The sequence below is a fragment of the Rhododendron vialii genome, chromosome 4a (assembly GCF_030253575.1).
Source record: "Rhododendron vialii isolate Sample 1 chromosome 4a, ASM3025357v1".
Classification (NCBI taxonomy): Eukaryota; Viridiplantae; Streptophyta; class Magnoliopsida; order Ericales; family Ericaceae; genus Rhododendron; species Rhododendron vialii.
The window spans coordinates 40,795,777-40,815,493 of NC_080560.1; the positions used below are offsets into that span (position 1 = coordinate 40,795,777).

Genomic DNA, 19,717 nt, shown 5'->3' on the forward strand with positions numbered 1-19,717 from the left:
GATCCATAGTGCATATTTTTAGATTTAAATAAACTCCTCATTTTTTAGCTTGAAATTACCTTCTTAAAAAATAAGTGATTTTTTTGAGTTCTGGAACGGGGCCTAATGCTTACTTGGTGTTCCATCAAGACTTTTAGGAAAAGTTTGGTTTTGTGCTTATTTGAATTTTTTTCGTATTTGTTCGTTTTGCTTCAAAAAATTTTGACTTTCTAATTTGTCTCAACGAGACGAATCGGAAAAGTAAAAGAAATTTACTTTTACTCAAATATTTTGAACAAGGACCACTTTTAAGTAAAAAAAAGTTTTAAAAAAAATCAAAAAATCTATTTTTTTTTACTTAAAAGTGGTCATTGTTCAAAATATTTGGGCAAAAGTAAAAAAAAATTGACTCAAAACGAACAAATACGAAAACAAAATTAAATAAGAACAAAACCCAAAAAAAAAAAAAATTGTTAGTGGAACGGGTCTTACCACTCCAGATATCTGGGTGTGATAATCTTTTGCTACAGTGAGTTGATGGAGTACTTTTTGGACCCATGACTAAATTTCATGATGAGAGTCCTTCTTTGAACACCAGCGGGTTCTGCACATAGCGGCACATGGAGCCCATTTCGGATCCTGTACAGTTGATTCGAGCCGTTCAATAATTTTAAAATAATTTTTCGAATGGCCTCACGAAAGTAAGCTCAATACGGTATATACGTGTAAGTGCTTCATCCAAATTTTCATTTTTTTTTTACAATTGCGTTCAAAGTTGTGTCCTTAATGGTGTTTAATGATCTCTTACACGATTCTTGACATGGATGTTTGCTTCTACACGAACTCAGCTTTGTACTCAACACGCGACAAATATTTTGCCTTTACATTTCAAAATCGAATTCCACAAAGGACGTCGATTATTCCAAATCCTGGTCCCACTCGAACTTAGCGTGATAGTTAACTTTAGAACCTGGTATTAGTCGAAACGTGCATAAAATCAGCCCAAATACTCAATAGTAGTAAAAAGAAAGAAAGAAGAGAGAGAGAGAGAACAATATTAGTACAGTGGAATCTTCCTTTTGATAAGGAAAAAGACTCAACACCAGGGACCTACCTCCCACCATTTTCCTTTTTTGAAGCAAAGCACCGGCAGTGCTGCACCACCGTGGTTTGCCACTCCTGGCCTTCATTGTCGTACGGAAAAACTAGTCAACTAACTACAGTATACTCCTATGAATTCTCTCGGGATGTGTTCCTCCTCATACTTCATCCCCCTTACCGTCAATTGTTCCGCACATCTCGTGCCTATAACACTGTAACCCAAACCGTTCATCTTACGGAACATGCAAAAAGTCACACATCTACGAAAATAGTAGTACTGCTCGGATATCAACGGATAGGTGAATAAGCTGCATTTTGTTATGTAAATTGTACGGCTCAACTTCGGAATACATTTACCATTCATTTTGCAAACGCATGCAGCATGTTTACATGTCTATCGATATCTAATTAAGCTATTTTTTTTTCCCAATCACACGGGTTTATAGCATGCTTTACGAGGTGAACAGTTCTGATTATTATCTTTAAGCCTGAAATGCGGGTAAAAAAATAGGGGTAGGAAGGGATGGAGTGCGGAAAGTAACTCGTCCGGTATTCTCTCTCCTGGCCGACCCATTTGAAAACTTCGATTAATGAGTGTGTCAACTTCTGATCGAGCATGGTGGAGTATTTTTTGTTGAAAAAAACAACTCAAGCATGGTGTACGGATGTTTCGATTTCTTTTTGGATCTGGGGAGCACTCTTTAACCACCCGACATGCACGACTGCTTTTTTTTTTTTTTTTTGGCCCCCTAACGACTAAAGAGAATACTGTGCTTGCAAAATTCGTACGTGAATCTTATGCAATTATGATGTAAGCCGGGATGCCGAGCAGCTCTCTGTCGAGCAGCGGTGTTATAAAAATCGATCGGATCGAAAAAACTGACCGATCGGTTCGGTTTTCGGTCGGGGGATGGCGGAATTTTTCAAGACGGAACCGAACTGAAATCGGTTCGATCTCGGTTTCCTAAAATTCGAGCTGTCGATTGCCGAGATGAGCGGCCGCTCTGCACCGTTGTACAAGCTGCTTTGGTTTATCTTTTTCGGTGTAGAAAACATTAACGTAGTAGTAATAAATAAGAATATTAATTTTTTTTTGGGTTAAATAGAAAATAGAAATAGATTGCGAAAAACAAAGGTACGGGGATAAGCTATACATACCCCTCTTCTCCTCAAACATTCGAGACTTCAATACAATTAGGAATAAGCAGATAAGTGGAACTGTACGATACCACTACTTACAATTAGGCTGATAAAATTTTGAGTTCTAATGGATTAATACTAAATGAACGCGTCAACTTCTATGAACTTCCTCTACGTTAAAGCTATGTATATAGTACATTTTCTTTGATATATCTCATGGAGTTTGGGTCAGGTTATACGTTTCTCGAGTAAATTATGATGACATATTTGACCCGACTCATTTCTTGCAAATCATCCGATGGATATTTTATGTGTTACATACATTTTTTGATGTATTTTTCTTCTAATATGGTTATTGAGAACATTATGTAGTTGTTGCACATCCTATGGTCGATGATTGAGTGGCTCAAGTCATCACAATGATCGTGCCATGCACCCTCCTAATGACGCGCGTCCAGCGATGACTTCTTTTAAATTGGTACTTCCGCTATTGATAGACGTCGCAAGAGTTTTAGGATGACTCCATCGCTTTTGAACGCACGCAAGTGTTGTCGTTTTTTATTTCTCATAAATAAATCTTGAATGATCGTAAATATGAGAATGATTGGAATTTTCATTATTACGAAGTAAATGAACGTAAAAGGCTATCTTTCCAATTAATTTTTTCCGTTTCTACCCTTATGCTCCAAAAAACAGTAAAAACACACCCTAAATTGTCAGCCACCCTTTTAGGCCCATGGGATGGTTCTGATTCAGAATTAGGCTTCTCCGAGAAGTTTGGTCGGGGCCTGCAGTATCAGCCCAAATAAGATCGAACCAGTAAATTGGGCTTCTTTGGCCCATTTATTTATACAGGCCTAATTTCGCCTCTCACGATCTTCAATTTTTAAGGCTTTTCTAATTGGTGTCTCCAAATCCCCAACCATTCTAACATTTTGGAAACATATATATGCAATCAAACATGTTTTTTTATTTTTTTTTTAAGGAAAAAATAGAACGAACCAGCGTCGTGCGAGCCAGCGCAAATGATTTATGATTTCGAGTAACATCCGTGTTCGATCAGGGTTCAAAAAAAATACTTTAAACATTTTTTAAACGTAAAATTTAGGAATTAGGTTCTTTTTTAAGTTTTTTAAGGTATTAGTTCGAAATGTCTTAAGCGCGATCAACTCATTTGAAATATATTATCTACAAAGTTCTGCTCCGACTTTTATTAGCCCCCACAAGTGAGCGGCGAGTGAGATCGAATCCTAAGACGAGATCCGTGTGAATTAATCCGGACGCTTGAGATTTAAAAAAAATAAAAAATACTATGGCACACCATGTGTGAACACTCGAGCAGTCGCACGAACGTATAACTCACACCCAAGTCCCCATCCCTGAAAATGCCCAGACTCATTCGTTAGCTCCCGTCGCCTGTCACCTCTCTCTCTCTCTCTAGGAGAAAAGAGGAGAGGCTTTTAAATTTTAGATAGAGATATCACACCTCTCTCTCTCTCTCTCTAGGGTTCTCAATTTCCCCATTGCCGTACCAAGCTAATCGAACGTCCAGCCGAGATCGTCGACGCTAGATTGGCTCCAAAATTTATTGAATTTTGATGCGTTTTTGCTCAATTGCGTTCGCGTTGGCTGGCTTCCACGAGGTGGAGATCGAGGTGATGTATGCATGAAAGTTATTTTTGGATAAAAACACGGAATTCGATTGTAATTTTGAATGTATCTATTTATTTGATCAACTATGAAGCAATTATACCTTAGGCTATGTTTTGATTAGAGCTTATAGACGAACCAAATTGCCGTGCTTTCTTGGCAAAAGTCCGTTTGTGAGGGGTTTGTTGTATAACAAACCAAGGTTGAACATTTTTTTCAATCTGGTTAAGCTTTCGAACCAAGCTTGTACAGTGGTAGTGCTTGGCTTGTTCGGCTTATAATGTTTAAAAACTTCAAACTACTCAAGATTGGTTCGTGATTGGCTCCATTAAATATCGTTTAAGATTGCTTCGTCTCATAAACGAGCCAAGCCTGAAAATGTTTTTAAAAATTGACAAGTTTTCAAACCAAGCTTGAACTGTCAAATGCTCGGCTTTTTTGTTTCGTTTATGAGCCCCAGTTTTGATGCCGGTAGTGTCGATGTTATTACTAGGAATCGAATGCTCAATAATCTAATGCTAATCTCATTCAGAATTTTGAATGTTTGGATCAATTAGGGAATCTTATCCATGAGTCCTGTTTTCTTTTTCTTTTTTCTTTTGTTGTGGGAAATTTTCTGTCCTTAATCATTTGGCTGTTTGTTTTCTTTCTTTAGGGGTTGAGCGCTGAATCTAAGACTACCATGGGTGAGGGTTAGATTAGGTGCTCTGGTAAAGGGCGGATGATATCACCGTCATGATCATTGGCCTTGTTCGTTTTTGGGTTTTGGATTTTGGATTCTAATCATTATCCTATTTCTCTCCAATTATTATTCTCATTTTTCTCTCTATCTCTCTCCAATTATTACCCCTATTTTCAATCATTACTCTATTTCTCTCTACACTCATTATCTACAAATCCAATCCAAAATCCCAAAACGAATGGGGTTATTTATTAGCTGAGACTCTGAGTTGCTTTTTTCGTGTGTCTGTGTGCTCAAAATTGAGGGTTATGGTCTTTACTTGCTATATTGCCTTGCATTTGTTTAAGATAATATTGTTCGAGTCAAGAGCGGAAGGATGTTGACTTGGCATTTTGGTCCAACTGATCCTTTACGCCTATACCCACATTATTGACAAAATGCAACAAAAATTTCTGGGGTGAATGATAAGAAAAAGGAAAGAACCCAATGAGATTCTATTTAATTTTTATGATTGCAGTAAAGTTGGGGCTAAATCTTCGAATCGACAATTAGGCCAAGGAAACATGTTTAGTTTTAGGACTTGATCTCTATATTGACCATGGTATTCTGCCTTGAGAAATAATTGTTAAACCTGGTATATATGAAGTCAGGACTAGTTTGATGAACCCTTCCATCATTATGTGTTGGCTTTGAATGTTCATCTTTATTTGGGTAACTGCGCTACAAATTATCTATTGCCTTAGAAGGAATTTGAACCATTGAACTAAAAATTATATCCAAATGCAGGTGGAGTTTACTCAACTTAGCTGTACCAAGTGTAATCTTGGAAAGGCATATACACAGTATTCGAACCCACAGAGACAATTTATGAGATCTCCGGTAACTAACACTTTTTGTGGGTGCTGAAATATTTGACGTAACATGATTGTTTGTTGGAAAATGACACTCTCGAAAGAATCGCAGATGTAGACATTAATGCGACCTCATATTTACAGCAGAGTGTATAGGTGAGCCGTAAACCTATGCCATTTTCTGAAGTTGAATCTCATTTCTTCTGTTTTCGTTCCGATGCATCAAAGTTAGCACTTTGTATTCTTGTACATTAAAAACATTTGCATTAAGGTTGTCTTTACATACAATAGAAGCAATAGAAACCGAAATGTTTTTGCATAAGAGTACCGCATGTATTCAGGTCTAACTACTGCATTGCTTAAATCCATTTATGTGCAATAGTTCCTCACATCTTGGTATAGAAGGTTGGCAGCCTTCCCACATTTTGTGGAGAGGCGGGTTCCAGGGGCTCGAACCCACACCATCCTTCTTCATTCCATTGTTTTAATGCCGTTTTTGTCGTACTGTAGTATATTTCTTTATGTGTGCTACAAAAAAGAATTGGATTTGGTTTCTGTGAGCTGATATTTGCTCTTAACCAAAAGATGTACAGGTTATCGTAGTCCTAATGGTATGTTCACTTGGAAGTGGGAGAATGGCCGTCATGGCAAGGCTTCTGGCGGCAGGAAGCTTTTCGCAAACTATTGCAGGTAGGAGACTTTTTGATAGTTCTTATATATTTCAGTATTTGGGGGGTTTGTATAATGCTTCAGAATCATGGAGTTTGACTCTGGACATTCACAAGAAATAGAAGAATGAAACGTGAAAAGGGTAAATGCGTTGTGTGACTCGTATTATACCATTATAGGGGAGTGGTAATAGATGTCAGTGAATGTGTAGGTGAGGCGTATCTTGCTTTAGGATTAGCCAGTGAGGAACAAAAGTAAAAGAAAAGGATTAGTGGTGTTCTTTCGAAATGTTCAGCGGTGGAACCATAAATATTAAATTCAGGAGGGGAAAAATATAGCTAGAAACAAAAGACCTTAATTTAACATGAGCCAAGTATCTTATGGTGGTTTAGTGTGCATGACAAGAAATGATGGTGGAGCGGCAATGGTGGTAAAGATTGATCAAAGAGAAGTTGGGATCTTTTTTATCTACATAATTTCAAAAGGCTAATTGTGGGGATTTAGTTAAAAAGTTAGAAAAGGGATATACGGAAGAAGTTAGATTGAACAATTCAAGATGCATATCGTAATTATTGGCAGAGGTATAATATAATAAAACTTGAGGGGGGCACCTGCCCATCTTGGTCCTTAATTATCCGCTGCTGCATGTGACTTGTGCTTCACTGGCTTCACAACAGAAGGCAACTCACAAACAAAAACCTGCTTTTGGGTTGATTTCAGTGCAATAGATGTTTTCTGGTATGTTTAGTGCTTGAGAACATACCCCTAAACAATTTGGACATGCACCTAGATGTTTACATTTGCCGTCAAAACATGTAAAACTTCTGATTTATCAATGGGCAAAAAAAAAAAAATTTAGTACTTCATCTCTTTCATAAAATGGTTGCAAGATCACTATGGTGGTGTAACCTGTGTTGGGATTTAACTTTCATTGTAGACATTCTTATTTTAACTTTGTCTCTTGACTTTGACTTGATTCCCTCCAATACCTAGTGTGAAGGGGTAATCCTATAAGAAGATTGGTGATATAGGAAGTGTTGTAATTACTGAGGAAAATGTCTTGGTTATGCGAATTCTTTAATAACATCATCCACTCCCCCCCTTCTCCTTCACCAGAGGAAGTTGGCTTCCAGAAGTTACCTACTCAATACATCCAAACAGAATTACGTGAGGCAGATGAAGCAAATTTGCTTGATGAAGAAGGTGAGCCTTTTCTTTTTGTGTTTCAGATGCCAATTGCGTATGCTTTCCTTTTGTGATTCAACTATGGACCCCTTCATTCATAATGTATAGTCAATCTTTCATTATACCTGATATGAAGTCCCAGTGCATGGTACTATGGTAGGAAACTCTTGTTAGCTGCTTCTTTTTTTAATTTAAATAATGACATTGGATACATCAGCAATGACAGGAGTCTGGTATCTCTCTCTCTCTCTCTCTCCCTATACACACCCACACACACACACATATGTGTATATGTGTATATATATTTGCAAATAGGATCTATATAGTGTATGTGTATGTGTGCCTGTGTATGTGTGCCTGTGTGTGTGTGTGTGTGTGTGTGTGTGTGTGTGATGAATAGCTACGAAAAGCGTGGTTGCTGTTGTGTCATTCTGGTTGCTTTTGTGTCATTCTGATCTTACCTTTGTTTCATACTTGTCCTCTTATAATAGCTATGAAAAGCATCGTTGCTGTTGTGTCATTCTGGTTGCTGTTCTGTCATTCTGATCTTACCTTTATTTCATACTCGTCTTGTAAAAACTCATGTCAGAGAGTGTAATTCTAAGTTAATTTCTAACGTTATGACCCTATAATATGGGTAATAACCTAACACAATTTATGTTTGGCGAAGTTTCCGGCTGGTAACACTAGATAATGAGTAGAATAACTAGTAAAAGAGACAGCTTGAACAAAGAGGATAACTCTACCAATCAGTTCGTGATATATCGCAAGAGTGCGAAGAATGATATGGAGAAAGCCCTAATATTGGCAAGTGGAGTGGTAGCCCAGTGTAGGCACTAGGCACCATGCACTCCCATGCACTTGACTAGGATTCAAACCTCCCTAACTTCAACTAACATCACTGACTTTTGCCGAGACAAAAAAAAGCCCCTAATAATGGTTAAGAGCACTATTTGTCTGTGTACGAATATTGCTGCTATGGTCCAGCGTGATACTCAAGATCAACTATTGCCAGGCTCCTCTAGGATAAATCGGTGATCATTCCTTGCTACTAGAGGGTTTAGGTTTGTAGTTTGTGCATGTGTCTTGTAGCTTGCTTAAGGGTAGTAGATGACCAAAGTACTACAAGGCAGAACTCATTTCTTGGGATATTGCTTTTGGTGGATGCAAGGGATATGTACAGCTGTGAATTGTTTATGCAATCTTAAATTTTGCTTGCTTTTGAAGTGGACGGTTCTATAGACTTCTTGATGTTTTGCTTACTTTTGAATTGTGTTGCAGAGATGCATGTTTTTGATTTGAAGCCTATGACAGATCCTTTGCACTTGGTAAGGTTTAGAAGATCTCTTTTTTTCGTTAGGCTTTTGCATAGGTGTATTTTACTGCCTTAAGTTATTGTGGTAATGGAAACTGTCCTGTTAGGACCTTTTCCCATCATGTATGTGTCCACTTTACTTGCTCCGTGAAGTAGCTTTGTGAAGAAGAAAACATCTATTATCCTATTGAAGACTGGGCTATAAACTGGGTCAAATCAAACCTGAACAGCTTTTTCTTATTAATTAATGTTAAAGCATCGAACTCAAAACCAATTGGCAATGAGTGAGAGGCCGTGACGAGGACAACAAAACATGGTGAATTGCTAGATGAGGGTATTTTGGTAGTTGCAGAGACTCTAAACAAGAGCTGCATATTTCGTACGAGGAGTGGTAGATCAAGGGTCATCCATGGTAGTTTAGTAGTTAAAGGGTCATCATGGATTTAGTGCTTGTATTAGTATTCATCTAGATGCATTAATCACAAGGTTCAAAGTTCAATGTATTAGTTCTTTGCATCTAATTGTTAGTACTTAGTAGGTTCAATGTATACATTTATATCTAGGTTCATTCATTATCTTGTTAAATGTGTTCATTGATTAGGTTCACGTCATTTAGACTTCTAGGACTTCGAAAGGCCATTGTTTAGCCTATAAGTATAGATGTAATCTTTCTTTTCAACACAGTTGATTAATGAATTGAGTTTACAAGGCTTAGGCCATTGTGATTGGGGTTTGGGCCGCGGTCCTTCCTTGTAGAAACCGCCTGACCCTTGCAAGGATGAATCACCTCTATCTCTCTCTTCTTCTCATTACTTCCTCTCTCTTTTTTTTGCGCACGTATCCAAAAGTAATATTCTTATTTCCCCACCCAAAACCACCACGATTCCTATTGTAGGTGCCAATACTCTAAGTGTCCTAAAACCGTCCTACATCATGCTGTCTAGACTCATATGCTAGTTTTGAAGGAGATAATTAACTGATGTCAGACAAGCTCCAACACTCCCCCGCACGTGCGACCCCTGACTTGCATGTGGAGAGGTAAACAAACGATCCATAACACTTGGATCACAATAAACAACGGTTCACTTATGGCACAAACAAGGGGGAACAAATTCTCCGAAACCCTTGCTTTGATACCATGTTAAAGTATCCAACTCAAAACCAATTGGCAATGAGTAACCAATTGGCAATGAGTGGAGAGGCCACCCCAGGCACATATAGTAGTTTTGGAGGAGACAATTAACCGATGTGGGACAACTCCAACTGTTAAATCTCATTACACCAGGGCCGCCATGGATTTTTTATGCCGATAAGTGGATAAAGTATAGTCATAACAAAGTGGATATTTGCTGAAGCCTTTGAGGCAGATTTAGGCTTTCGTCTGTTGACACCCTGTCATTTAAATTTTATAGGACCTGGAACAGACACTGATTTTATACGTGGATCCTTTATTGTCATAAAAAATGGATGTTTGCTGAAGCTTTCATGACAGATTTATGGTTTCTTATATCTTTTCTGTAAACTCTAAAATGCCATGCAATTTGGTAAAATGCAGAAATGGATAGCTTTCACTGATGGCAATATAGCGAATAGAAAAGATGACTCTCATTTTGCACCTGGATTACTTCTTTCTGTTTTTCTTCTAATATATTCATGCTTTAGCTGCAAAGGATGCCTTCACCCTAGGGGAAAATCAGCAAATGTACTAAAGCTATTGGAATATAGTATTTTCTTTTAGCTATTATCTCTAGGATATCTCTTAAGTTGAAAATTATCCTTGAATTGTGGTAAACTTTTCTTTTTCTTAATTTTGTTTTGAAGGTATGTTGCAATGCTTGCAAGAAGCCAATCAAGGAGAGCCAATATGCAGCTCATGCAGGTTCAAGGCTTTTTCCCCATCGTTATCATTCTAGTGAGAGTATGAAAATTTGTTTGAAATTCTTGGGAGTTGAAAATGAAAATTCAGTTGACTTTAGCCTTGCAGTTATACTAACCTGTATATTATTCTTGCTTACTGGTACAGTGGTACTCTTTTCTCTAAAATATTTGAAGATCCTCTTCTTTTTAGCTCATTAGGTGCCAATGTGCCATTTAGTTTATAGATTCAGTTGTCATCCATGTCCGCTTTCTTCAGCATTCAGTACTTAGAAATCCACTGTCATGGAGGCAATTTGAGTTTGTGCAGGAGGCCGGGCACGACTCATGGAGCATTTGTGAATGTAAAATGGTAGAGAGGATGAGCGTTTAAATGTTTATGTTTTTTGTGAGTTTACAATCTAGTATCAGTTGGTTGTAACGTGTCAAGTTTGTAGTAAAGTTCCTTCATGCATATCCCATAATCTTGATTTCAAACTTCAGCGGTTCCAGAAGCAAAAAAACGTGTTGAACATGTTAATTAGCTACGACACTGGTTGAATTGAAGAAAAACATAGAACGATAGTACCAAAGCCTGATTCTCCTTTCAGTCATCTGAAACTCAGTTCATTTGGGAGATGAAGACAGTAAACCGGGATAAGAAAATGTCTTGATTTTTTAATCGTTTTAAAGCATTGTCTTTTAACTTCTATGATTGCAAGCATTCTGTTGTCATAATTTAAAAGAAAGAAGTATGCATATAAAAGCAATTAGCATAAAATGGGGCACTTCCACTGCTATCTGTACAATTTGATGTATATCTTAGCCACCCAACAAGTGGAATTTAAAATCGTTGATGTTGGCTTGCCGATTTCGGTTTGTGCCTTCTCTGAGTCTCTTAATGAAAGATTTTTTTTTTCTATTTGACAAGTTGCATGCCTGATACTTACTTCATGTTCAGACAGGCCCCTCTGGAGTGGACTAGGACTTTATTGGTTAGGTTTTCATCTCTACATAGTACATGGTGTTACCCCGTTGATCTTCCATGGTCCAACCCTGATTAGTTTGCATGTCATTTTTGGAACTATAAGCCTTTGACTACACTTGTAATGATGTTTCACTGAAATGGTTTCCATGTCCATTTCTGTGTTTTACTTTTCCAGAGTTGTGTAAAAATTTGAGTCCTGCAGAAGAAACTGTTTCTGAACTTGATGGTGGTATGGGGAACAAGAAACCTCCAAGGAAGGAGAGAAAAAAGTTGCCGACTGCTCGTGCTAGTATCCTTTTTATTTGTTTGGAGGACAAGCTTTAATCCTTTGCTTCTTGGTTTTCTAAAGGTTGCCTTGTTCCACTCCAACTGCTTTTACTGTTAGGAACTTTTAAATATGATAATCAACTCCCCAGTCGTATGGTGGGTTTTGCTTTCCTTTCCTCTCTGTGTCTAAGCTACGAAAGGTGGAGAGCTAGAAAGAACTGAATCTGCAGAAGCTGATGATGCTGCCCTGTCAGATTTCCATTTCGATGAACAAATTCAACAGAATTCCATCTCTTTGGATGCAAAACGTAGTTCCTGTTGCTGTGGTTTCATGTTTGTTTTTTTGTTGATACCTTTCTTCCTTTAGATTTTGTAGGTTAGGAACATTTTCTCTTATGCATTGACAATTTCTGGCAATTGTCTGCTGTTGTGTGTTTATATTTTGGTTAGAATTTTTTTCAAGATTTATGTTTTAGGAATTTGACGGACGTTTATTGAGAACATTATGCCTCTTAAGGAAATTGATGTTGCTATGCCTCCCAGGGTAGGAAAAGATTTTTGCTAGTCGTTTGAGAGGTTTATTGTCTAGTAGCGTGTGAATCTTTCATAAGCCCGAGCCGCACGTGAGGTGAAAAATGAAATCATGTAATCAACATTCTTTGAAATTCCTCTTCCTTTGGAACCCTGCAGCCTTCACTTCTTTGATGCCCTTCCTTCTTGTATGATATGAATGACAAGAATAAAGAACGTTGTGAGTCTCCGCATAAATACCGTTTATCTTGGTTGTTGGAAATACTAAAACCTTGGATTGTTGTAATCAAAATTTTGTTGGTGTCAATATTTGTGATGGGGTTCTTCTTTATATTAGTCTAGTTGTCAAGTTTTTCAGAAGAAGATTTTATAAGATAAATACGTCAGTAATTGACTTGCTTAACTTTCACTAGGATTGATCATTTTAAACGTTTCAATAACATCTTATAATAATTCTTGACAAAAGCTCATGGCTTATGCTATTGTTCTTTTAACATGGCATGCTCACAAGTGGCCCATGTCAAGTAGGTAAAAATAAAAAAAGGGTAATAATGCATGGAAAGGCTAGACTTTATTTCAGCGCTCGTGTAACCTTTCCTTGTATAACTTTACTTTTACCAAAATCATCTAAGAATGGAACTGTGTGGAAAAGTTTGTCTCGTATTTGACCCCTGACTTCAATAACAAGCTTGTGCACCTGATTGTGTCGTGGCATTATTGTTGATGCGGAGAGTTATGTGTGTTAGAGTTGGTAAAGTTCAGGTCTTTTTTGTTGAAATTCCATCTGAGTTTACAGTTGTCTTAATTATGGAGTTCTCTGACACTGTGGAGTTGTATAGTTACTGAGGTATCATGTGGTGGGTCCAGGGTTGCAGACGAGGTCGAATATTACCTCAGTGACCCATGGAGCCAGCACCAGCAGCATGATGGATATGGTGTTCATAAATGGGTGAGGGAGGTGGCGGTTAGAAATAAGACTAATAGCTTTTCGGTAGTCCGTGACATTTTTTTTGAGATATGGTCAGGGCAGTAGAGCATGTTAGTAGCCTTTCAAAAAGAAAAAAAGCCAGAGCATGTTAGCATCTTAGTAGTGGTTTGTTGAAAGTGATGATGGTGGCAATGGCCATGAGCTGTGGTTGGAGATGGACATGTAGCGATGCAACAGTATTGTGGGATGTGAAACTCGGTCAGTAGTTTGTTTTGTATTAGCTGTCTTGACTAAGAATACATTGAGAGTGTGTTCTAAATCATTGAAATGGATTGCTATGTACTTCCTGTAAAGCATATTTTGCACAGTATTGTGGGATGTGGTTGGAGATGGAGAATCGGAGATGTAGCGGTGCAACTGTATTGTGGGATGTGAAACTCGGTCATTAGTTCATTGCGTATTAGCCGTCTTGACTGAGAATACATTGAGACTGTGTTCAATGATATCATTGAAATGGATTGCTATGTACTTCTGTGAAGCATATTTTGCACAAGTTTTCTTCTCTGTCTTGTCTTAATTTCTGTTCCTTCTTTTCTTTGCTTTAGGAAATTCATCTGGTGTAAATGGGGCCCTTATAATGCATGGTGCAAGAGCTAGTCCTGGAAATACGGAAAACTCATTTTGTGCAACACCACCTCCAAAACGTTCAAAACTGTATGCTCCTTCCACCTTTAGGAAATAGAAATTGTTATCTGCAATTCTCCATTGTTTCTATTGTTTTACATTTCTTCCTGCATTTCAATTTCTTTTTTTTCTGTTTACCCACTTGGGCTGTTTGATGTATCCTAGTTACCCTCTCTATGATATTGTTGTGCTTTTGAAGCTTAAAACTAATTAGTGTTCTTTTATGGCGGTGGAGAAGGATAATTTTTAACGACCAATCAACTGACATTAATGTTTTATCTTTTCCCCTTTGTGCAAATATGTCGAAGATAACTAGCACATAGGAATGCGACTTCTGGTGAATATTACTCTTTGAGTCCTCCATATACTGCTCCTTACTTCTTGCAAAATAACCGGTGGTTTTCTCTTCTATAAATAGTTTAAAACTGAGATGAGACCACTTGATTTGATCACTCGAGACTCGAGAGACTTTGCAGGATAGTTTATGTTGGAGCTCGTTCTTTCTTGCAATTGATTTTTTTAGTAACACTAAGAGCACCCTTTTCTGTTTCCACACTGTAATGCTCTTTTTTTTTTTTTTGATCTTGTAGGATGGCGGCTGGTCTACCAATAACGAATTGTTTAGGAACAAACGGTGCTGTAGCCAAAAGTTTATGTGCAAGTACTCAGGAGGCTCATACCTGTAAGCCTGTATTTTTAACATGAATTACATCATTTTTCACTCAATTCCCTTGCAGAAATTTTTAACATTGCCTGCAGAATTGGAGTGTGCGTCAAAACCTTCCATGCGTTCCAGTTGCAATTATTATCTCTTAATCCCAGTTTAAGATTATGTCATCCACAAATAATTTTCATTTTTTTCTTATACCTTTTCCTGCCGAGGGGCTAAAGAAACACAGAGAGGATAAGAGACGTAGATTTTCCCCTTCCCTTCCTTTCTTTTCTTGCCTTTCTCTGTCTCCCATACAAATTGTGGTGCAAATTTTATTAATCGATGAGTGCTGCTTCAGAAGTGTCAGTGCTAAATGCAAGAAGACAGCAATTTAAAATTGAAAGCTATTGATACACTCTAATCGACATTTGTTGGAAAGTACAATAAAAGTGAGGTCAAAACTAGGCCAGGTCTGTCAGGCACACTGCATGGATGTCTTGTAGAGGAAGTATAGAGCTATGTCAACAGTTCATAGCTGTGGGTTTTTAGTTTAAAAATTCCTCTGTCATTGGAGTTATGTTTTTCTCATTGCATGCGGTCCCTGCAGCAAGTACCCTTTAGACACCATGTTCTATTCTATCATCTTTTGCTGCCACACCACTATATTATCTTCATTGTAATTCGCAAATATTCACTAAAGTAAACAGAGAACCTATGTTTATCTGCTCCCAACCCTCCATCATGCAAGGTGGGTGGATGACCACCGCACATGGATTTTTAGTTTCCTTGGATTATGTGAACTCTGAGAGGTGTTTCTCTTCTTTTATGAAACTCTGCCACGCTTTTGTTCGATTCTATGGCATATCACCTTTTGCTGTCGTCCCAAACGTTCTATGGACCATATTTTCCTCACATTGGCATTTACCACTCTATTCTACAGCAAACAGAGATTGTATGTTTATCCATCTTCCTACCGTTCATATGGGTAGATTGCTGCACTTGGAAATCTTGTAATTTTCTTTTATTATGAACTTATGAGTTTTTCCGGAAGGTGTTTCTTTTTTTAAGCCATCCGTGGGGGAGATCATGATAATGGTGCTCTTTGATTCATAGGGTTCTTTATGACATGTTATTTTGTGTTCAGGCAGAGAGTTTCCCAAAGGGTCAAGTGGCGGATGCAAAAAGGCTTTTGATTGCGCTGTTGGTTATGACAAAACCAGCCAATTTCAGGAGTGTTGTTTGCTGGGCAAAGGTATCAGCTTTCCTCACATTTTTGTTACCCAATTTGCTTATTATTCCTGCCCCCTCCAATAGTTTAAATGGCAAGGTCATGTCACTAATTCATTCGGACGATGCTAATTAAACAATCTACTGATTAGAATTTTCAGTCTGTTGGTTATGGAAAGTTTTCGTCTGTTTATTTTTTTTAATTGCTCTTAGCTTTTGTGATGAAATTCCTGTCATGCACTGAGATCAGATGTTCCAGCTCCCCTTGCAACGAAGATGTTTTATTCTCAAAGGAATCATCGTCTCCGATCAGCGCTTACATATCTGTATTATGGCGAATCCACTGAGTACTCTGGTGACTTAGTGAATTTGAAATCATTGGAAGGAATTGCCATGCCCTTGAATTCATTGCAAGACAATGCCATGCCATTACAAGTTTTATCCCCTCAGAACATCCCCCATGAACAAAATGATGTCCAGAGTGAAAAGGTTTGTCATTCTGTTTTCTCCTACTTTTTTCATTCGTGTGCTCCCTGATATGGCCTTTGGCACGTTGTCATGAACTATTATCTGGCCTCTTGCATGAATACACGCCTTGGAACATGGAATTCCGTCTTTTGGACAAGAGAAAGTAAAAGTATTCAGAAATTTCTCAATTTAGAAACAGACTGGCATCCTTTCTTTCGGATAGAAGAAGCGAACAGCATTGAAACTTGTGTCATAGACAAATTGTATCCTTTCCTTTGGATGAGAGAAAGTATTAAAGTTTTCTTAAGTTATAGATCAAATAAGATACTCATGGGATTAAGAGAGTAACATTATGGCAGTATCTCAATTTCTTTAATGCATTCATACATTGTCTTTAGTATCTGATTGTATATGCCCATAGTTGCAGAATGTGACGATTATTTTGAGTAATTTTGGCTTTCCTGAATTTAGTCTAGTTGTTTGTCCGTCATCTTTTTCATTGTCAATAGTGACGGGATCTTCTGAATTATATCCACAAGCATATAGACTTTTTCATTTGAATTAATCCCTAAAGTTACTTTGAGCTATAGTTAAATGTCTGACACCTGTTCAACATGTGTTAGTTGAAGAAGTGATTCATACTATCTAGCACTTCATCAACACTTGGGCGATGCTTCTTGAACCCTCTGAAATGTTTTATGAATTGAATCGCGTCATTTTAAGAATTTTCTGCATTCTTAGTAGCAGTACTTATGCACTCAAAATAGGGTTTTAAGTATTTATAGGATGGATACATCATGTGTATTACAGATCATAAAGGCCTAGTTCAGTTTGGGTTTTGAGGAAGTTTTTTGGGGTAATGAGTGGAGAGAGATAGAGATAGAGACACAAGAGTAATAATTGGAGAGAAAATTTATTGGGGACCATGTGCAGAGAGAAAAGGTTGGGTCTAGAGACCCAACACGAACATGGTTAAAATTCTTTTTGGTTCTATTAAAAATTAGCGTAAGATGTGTTGATGTTCAAGTTATGATATAATTCAAGTTTCTACTAGTGTGATGTTTAATTTTCATTTCTTATGATTAAGTTAATGACATATACTACACAAATACGAATGAAAATATAATTTTTAAGCATCTCAGTCATGTGTTGTGGCCTGCATTTTTGGAAAGTCAATGTGTCGGCATATGAGTGTGGTGTCACATTGCTATGTCTGTGCTTCCGCTTTAGTATACATGCTTCCCCAGCAAATTTTGTAGTACGGAAAGAAATCCTTATATTGTCGCTGTTTTGACAGATTTTTCTATAAGTGGTTGATTGTGATTACATGCATGTAATATGTGCTTGTTCTTGATAATTATGCCGGAACATGGCAATGAGCTGCAACTGAATGTATTGTTATACTTTGGTGAAAAACTAACTTAAGCTACTTTTGGTGTCCGGGGTCCAGAGAGAGAGACTCTCCTTGCCATCTTTGCAAAAACGTGATCAAATGCTTGCTGACAGTGCGGATTTAAACTCGGGTAAATTAGGAGGACGCACGCCAGCCACAAGCTTCTCAAATCATGTTCCTGCGAGTGATGTCTTAAGACCTCAAACAGCACCCACGGGGGTTGTGCGAAGCAATTATCTTCCAAAATCTTATCCTTTTGCAGGAAACTCAGGTACGTCATTTCAAATTCTCCTGCAGCTCCCACGCACATTTCCTCTTTGATATAAAATGATTAAGCAATATAGCCTCCAACCATATCCATGAGCTTCAGTTGATAAACCAGTTGGATAAGGGGAAAAAGTACGCATATTTATGTACTTTGGTAATCTTCTTATTAACTCTGATTTTTGTTAGCCCTCCAAACAATCAAGCGTAGGGATCAAAAAAGAAACCTTCCGTAATGAACATCGGCATCAACTACAACCACTGAAGTGGAAAAGATTTTAGTTGAACTGCAATAAAATTGAAAGAATAAAAAGAATAGAATCCACATTCTCCGAGTATTAAGAAACATAATTCCCACCTATTTTTCTTACTCCTTCCTTCCATTTTAGTGGCTGGAGAGTAATATATATATGTAAACACACATATTTGTAGGTTCGTATTCAAATATAAGTACAGGGGTAAATTCCGTTCCCTTTTCTTCCTTTATAATTTAAGTGGTTAAAAAAAATACAATGAAGATGGAAAAGAATGATGGTTTTTTTTGGTCTTGTAGGAACATCGCTAGGGACTATGCAGCAGCCTAAAGGAAGGGTTCCTGTTACATAATTAAGAGTCCTGGTTGGAATTTTTTGGTAGGCGAAGTTGATACTCATTTTTTCCTAGTACAAATTCAGGTTCATCTTTTGAAAATAGAAAATTGCGAATATGTAGAAACTAGAAAATATCCATCCTAGGTTCTGCATTCAGTTTGACATCTAACTGTATCTATAATTGGTTCAAGTAAATAGATTATGTCGACCTGGCCTTCGGTTCGGTGTACATTTTTATGGAATGGGTCTCTCTCTCTCTCTCTCTCTCTCTCTCTCTCTCTCTCTCTCCTACACACAAACACACACACCCTTTTCTGTTGGCCGTATTTTGCTTAATCCTTTTAATTATGCCTATGTGGTGCTTATAATATGAGAATACAAGTTGTATGTATCTGTATTATGAAGATATCTTGTATTGTGGGGGCATAGTATTGCCTGTACATAATGAGGGATGACAGCTACCTAAAAAGAGAACCACAAGTAGGTTAAAGCCTAAAGGTGATGGGATGCCGGAATCATCTATAAAAAAATTAAGTTAATCGACATCGGTAAAAGGTGAAATCATATTAGTCTTTAGAGCTACAGGATGTTCTGGTTCTGACTGTGCATTGCTGTTAAGACAAGTACTGTATTATTTGTTCATATAGGTATGCACAATCAATCTGATTTTTCTGCATGGCGACTTATGTCGTTACCTATAAAATGAACGGCTTGGAGTGTTGAATGAAACTGTTGTGGTGGGTGTCATTTTACATCACATAAAAGGTACATGAAAAATGTCGTATGTGAGGATCTTGATTGGTGTCTTCAGCACCATAGACCTAGGTCCTCAATAATATTGACTTTTCGCTCCCACTCTTAATTTTTGCTTTACACTTTTACTTTTAATTCTCGTTCTCATGAATTTTAATATTTTGGGATATTTTCAGAAGGTGCTTTATGCTCACGCATGCACATTACGTCACTTAGTGTGCCTTGTGGATTCTTTGTCTGTAACTTCTAATAAGTGTTTTAACTACAGAAACTCAGTGATAGTTTGATAGTGGGAGCTGGACGAGGTGTAAAGTTTTAGAGCCCCTCTCTCTCTCTCTCTCTCTCTCTCTCTCTCATCAACCTAAAAAATGGTTGCTTTTTCTCAATTAGGTGAAGTGATTCCCACACATTGAACAACACCACGTATGTGCTTCACAAAGATTTCAGATTCCCCACTAACATGTGCTGTGTTGCTTGTTTTTATCTCAGTTAGTGATGATATTCGCTGGATACATTATTACATTGTTGTGTTGTAGACACGATTAA

The 19,717-nt window shown here is 37.6% G+C and overlaps 1 protein-coding gene across 8 annotated transcripts; it reads left to right on the forward strand.

The window, feature by feature from the left end:
- The first annotated feature begins 3,612 nt into the window (after positions 1-3,612).
- On the forward strand, positions 3,613-18,680 carry LOC131322657 (uncharacterized). Of its 8 annotated transcripts, none has more exons than XM_058354059.1 (14): positions 3,613-3,880; positions 5,339-5,559; positions 5,989-6,093; positions 7,189-7,275; positions 8,539-8,585; positions 10,394-10,451; positions 11,590-11,703; positions 11,873-11,989; positions 13,746-13,854; positions 14,415-14,506; positions 15,621-15,728; positions 15,954-16,192; positions 17,622-17,835; positions 18,382-18,680. In XM_058354059.1, the coding sequence occupies exons 3-14, from the start codon at positions 6,012-6,014 to the stop codon at positions 18,432-18,434; spliced, it is 1,320 nt and encodes a 439-aa protein (XP_058210042.1). In that variant the 5' UTR covers positions 3,613-3,880; positions 5,339-5,559; positions 5,989-6,011; the 3' UTR covers positions 18,435-18,680. The 8 variants fall into 8 exon arrangements, with proteins under 8 accessions (XP_058210042.1, XP_058210039.1, XP_058210046.1 ...); XM_058354058.1 differs by having other exon boundaries at positions 3,642-3,875; XM_058354060.1 differs by having other exon boundaries at positions 3,642-3,875; positions 5,997-6,093.
- The last annotated feature ends 1,037 nt before the right edge of the window (positions 18,681-19,717 follow it).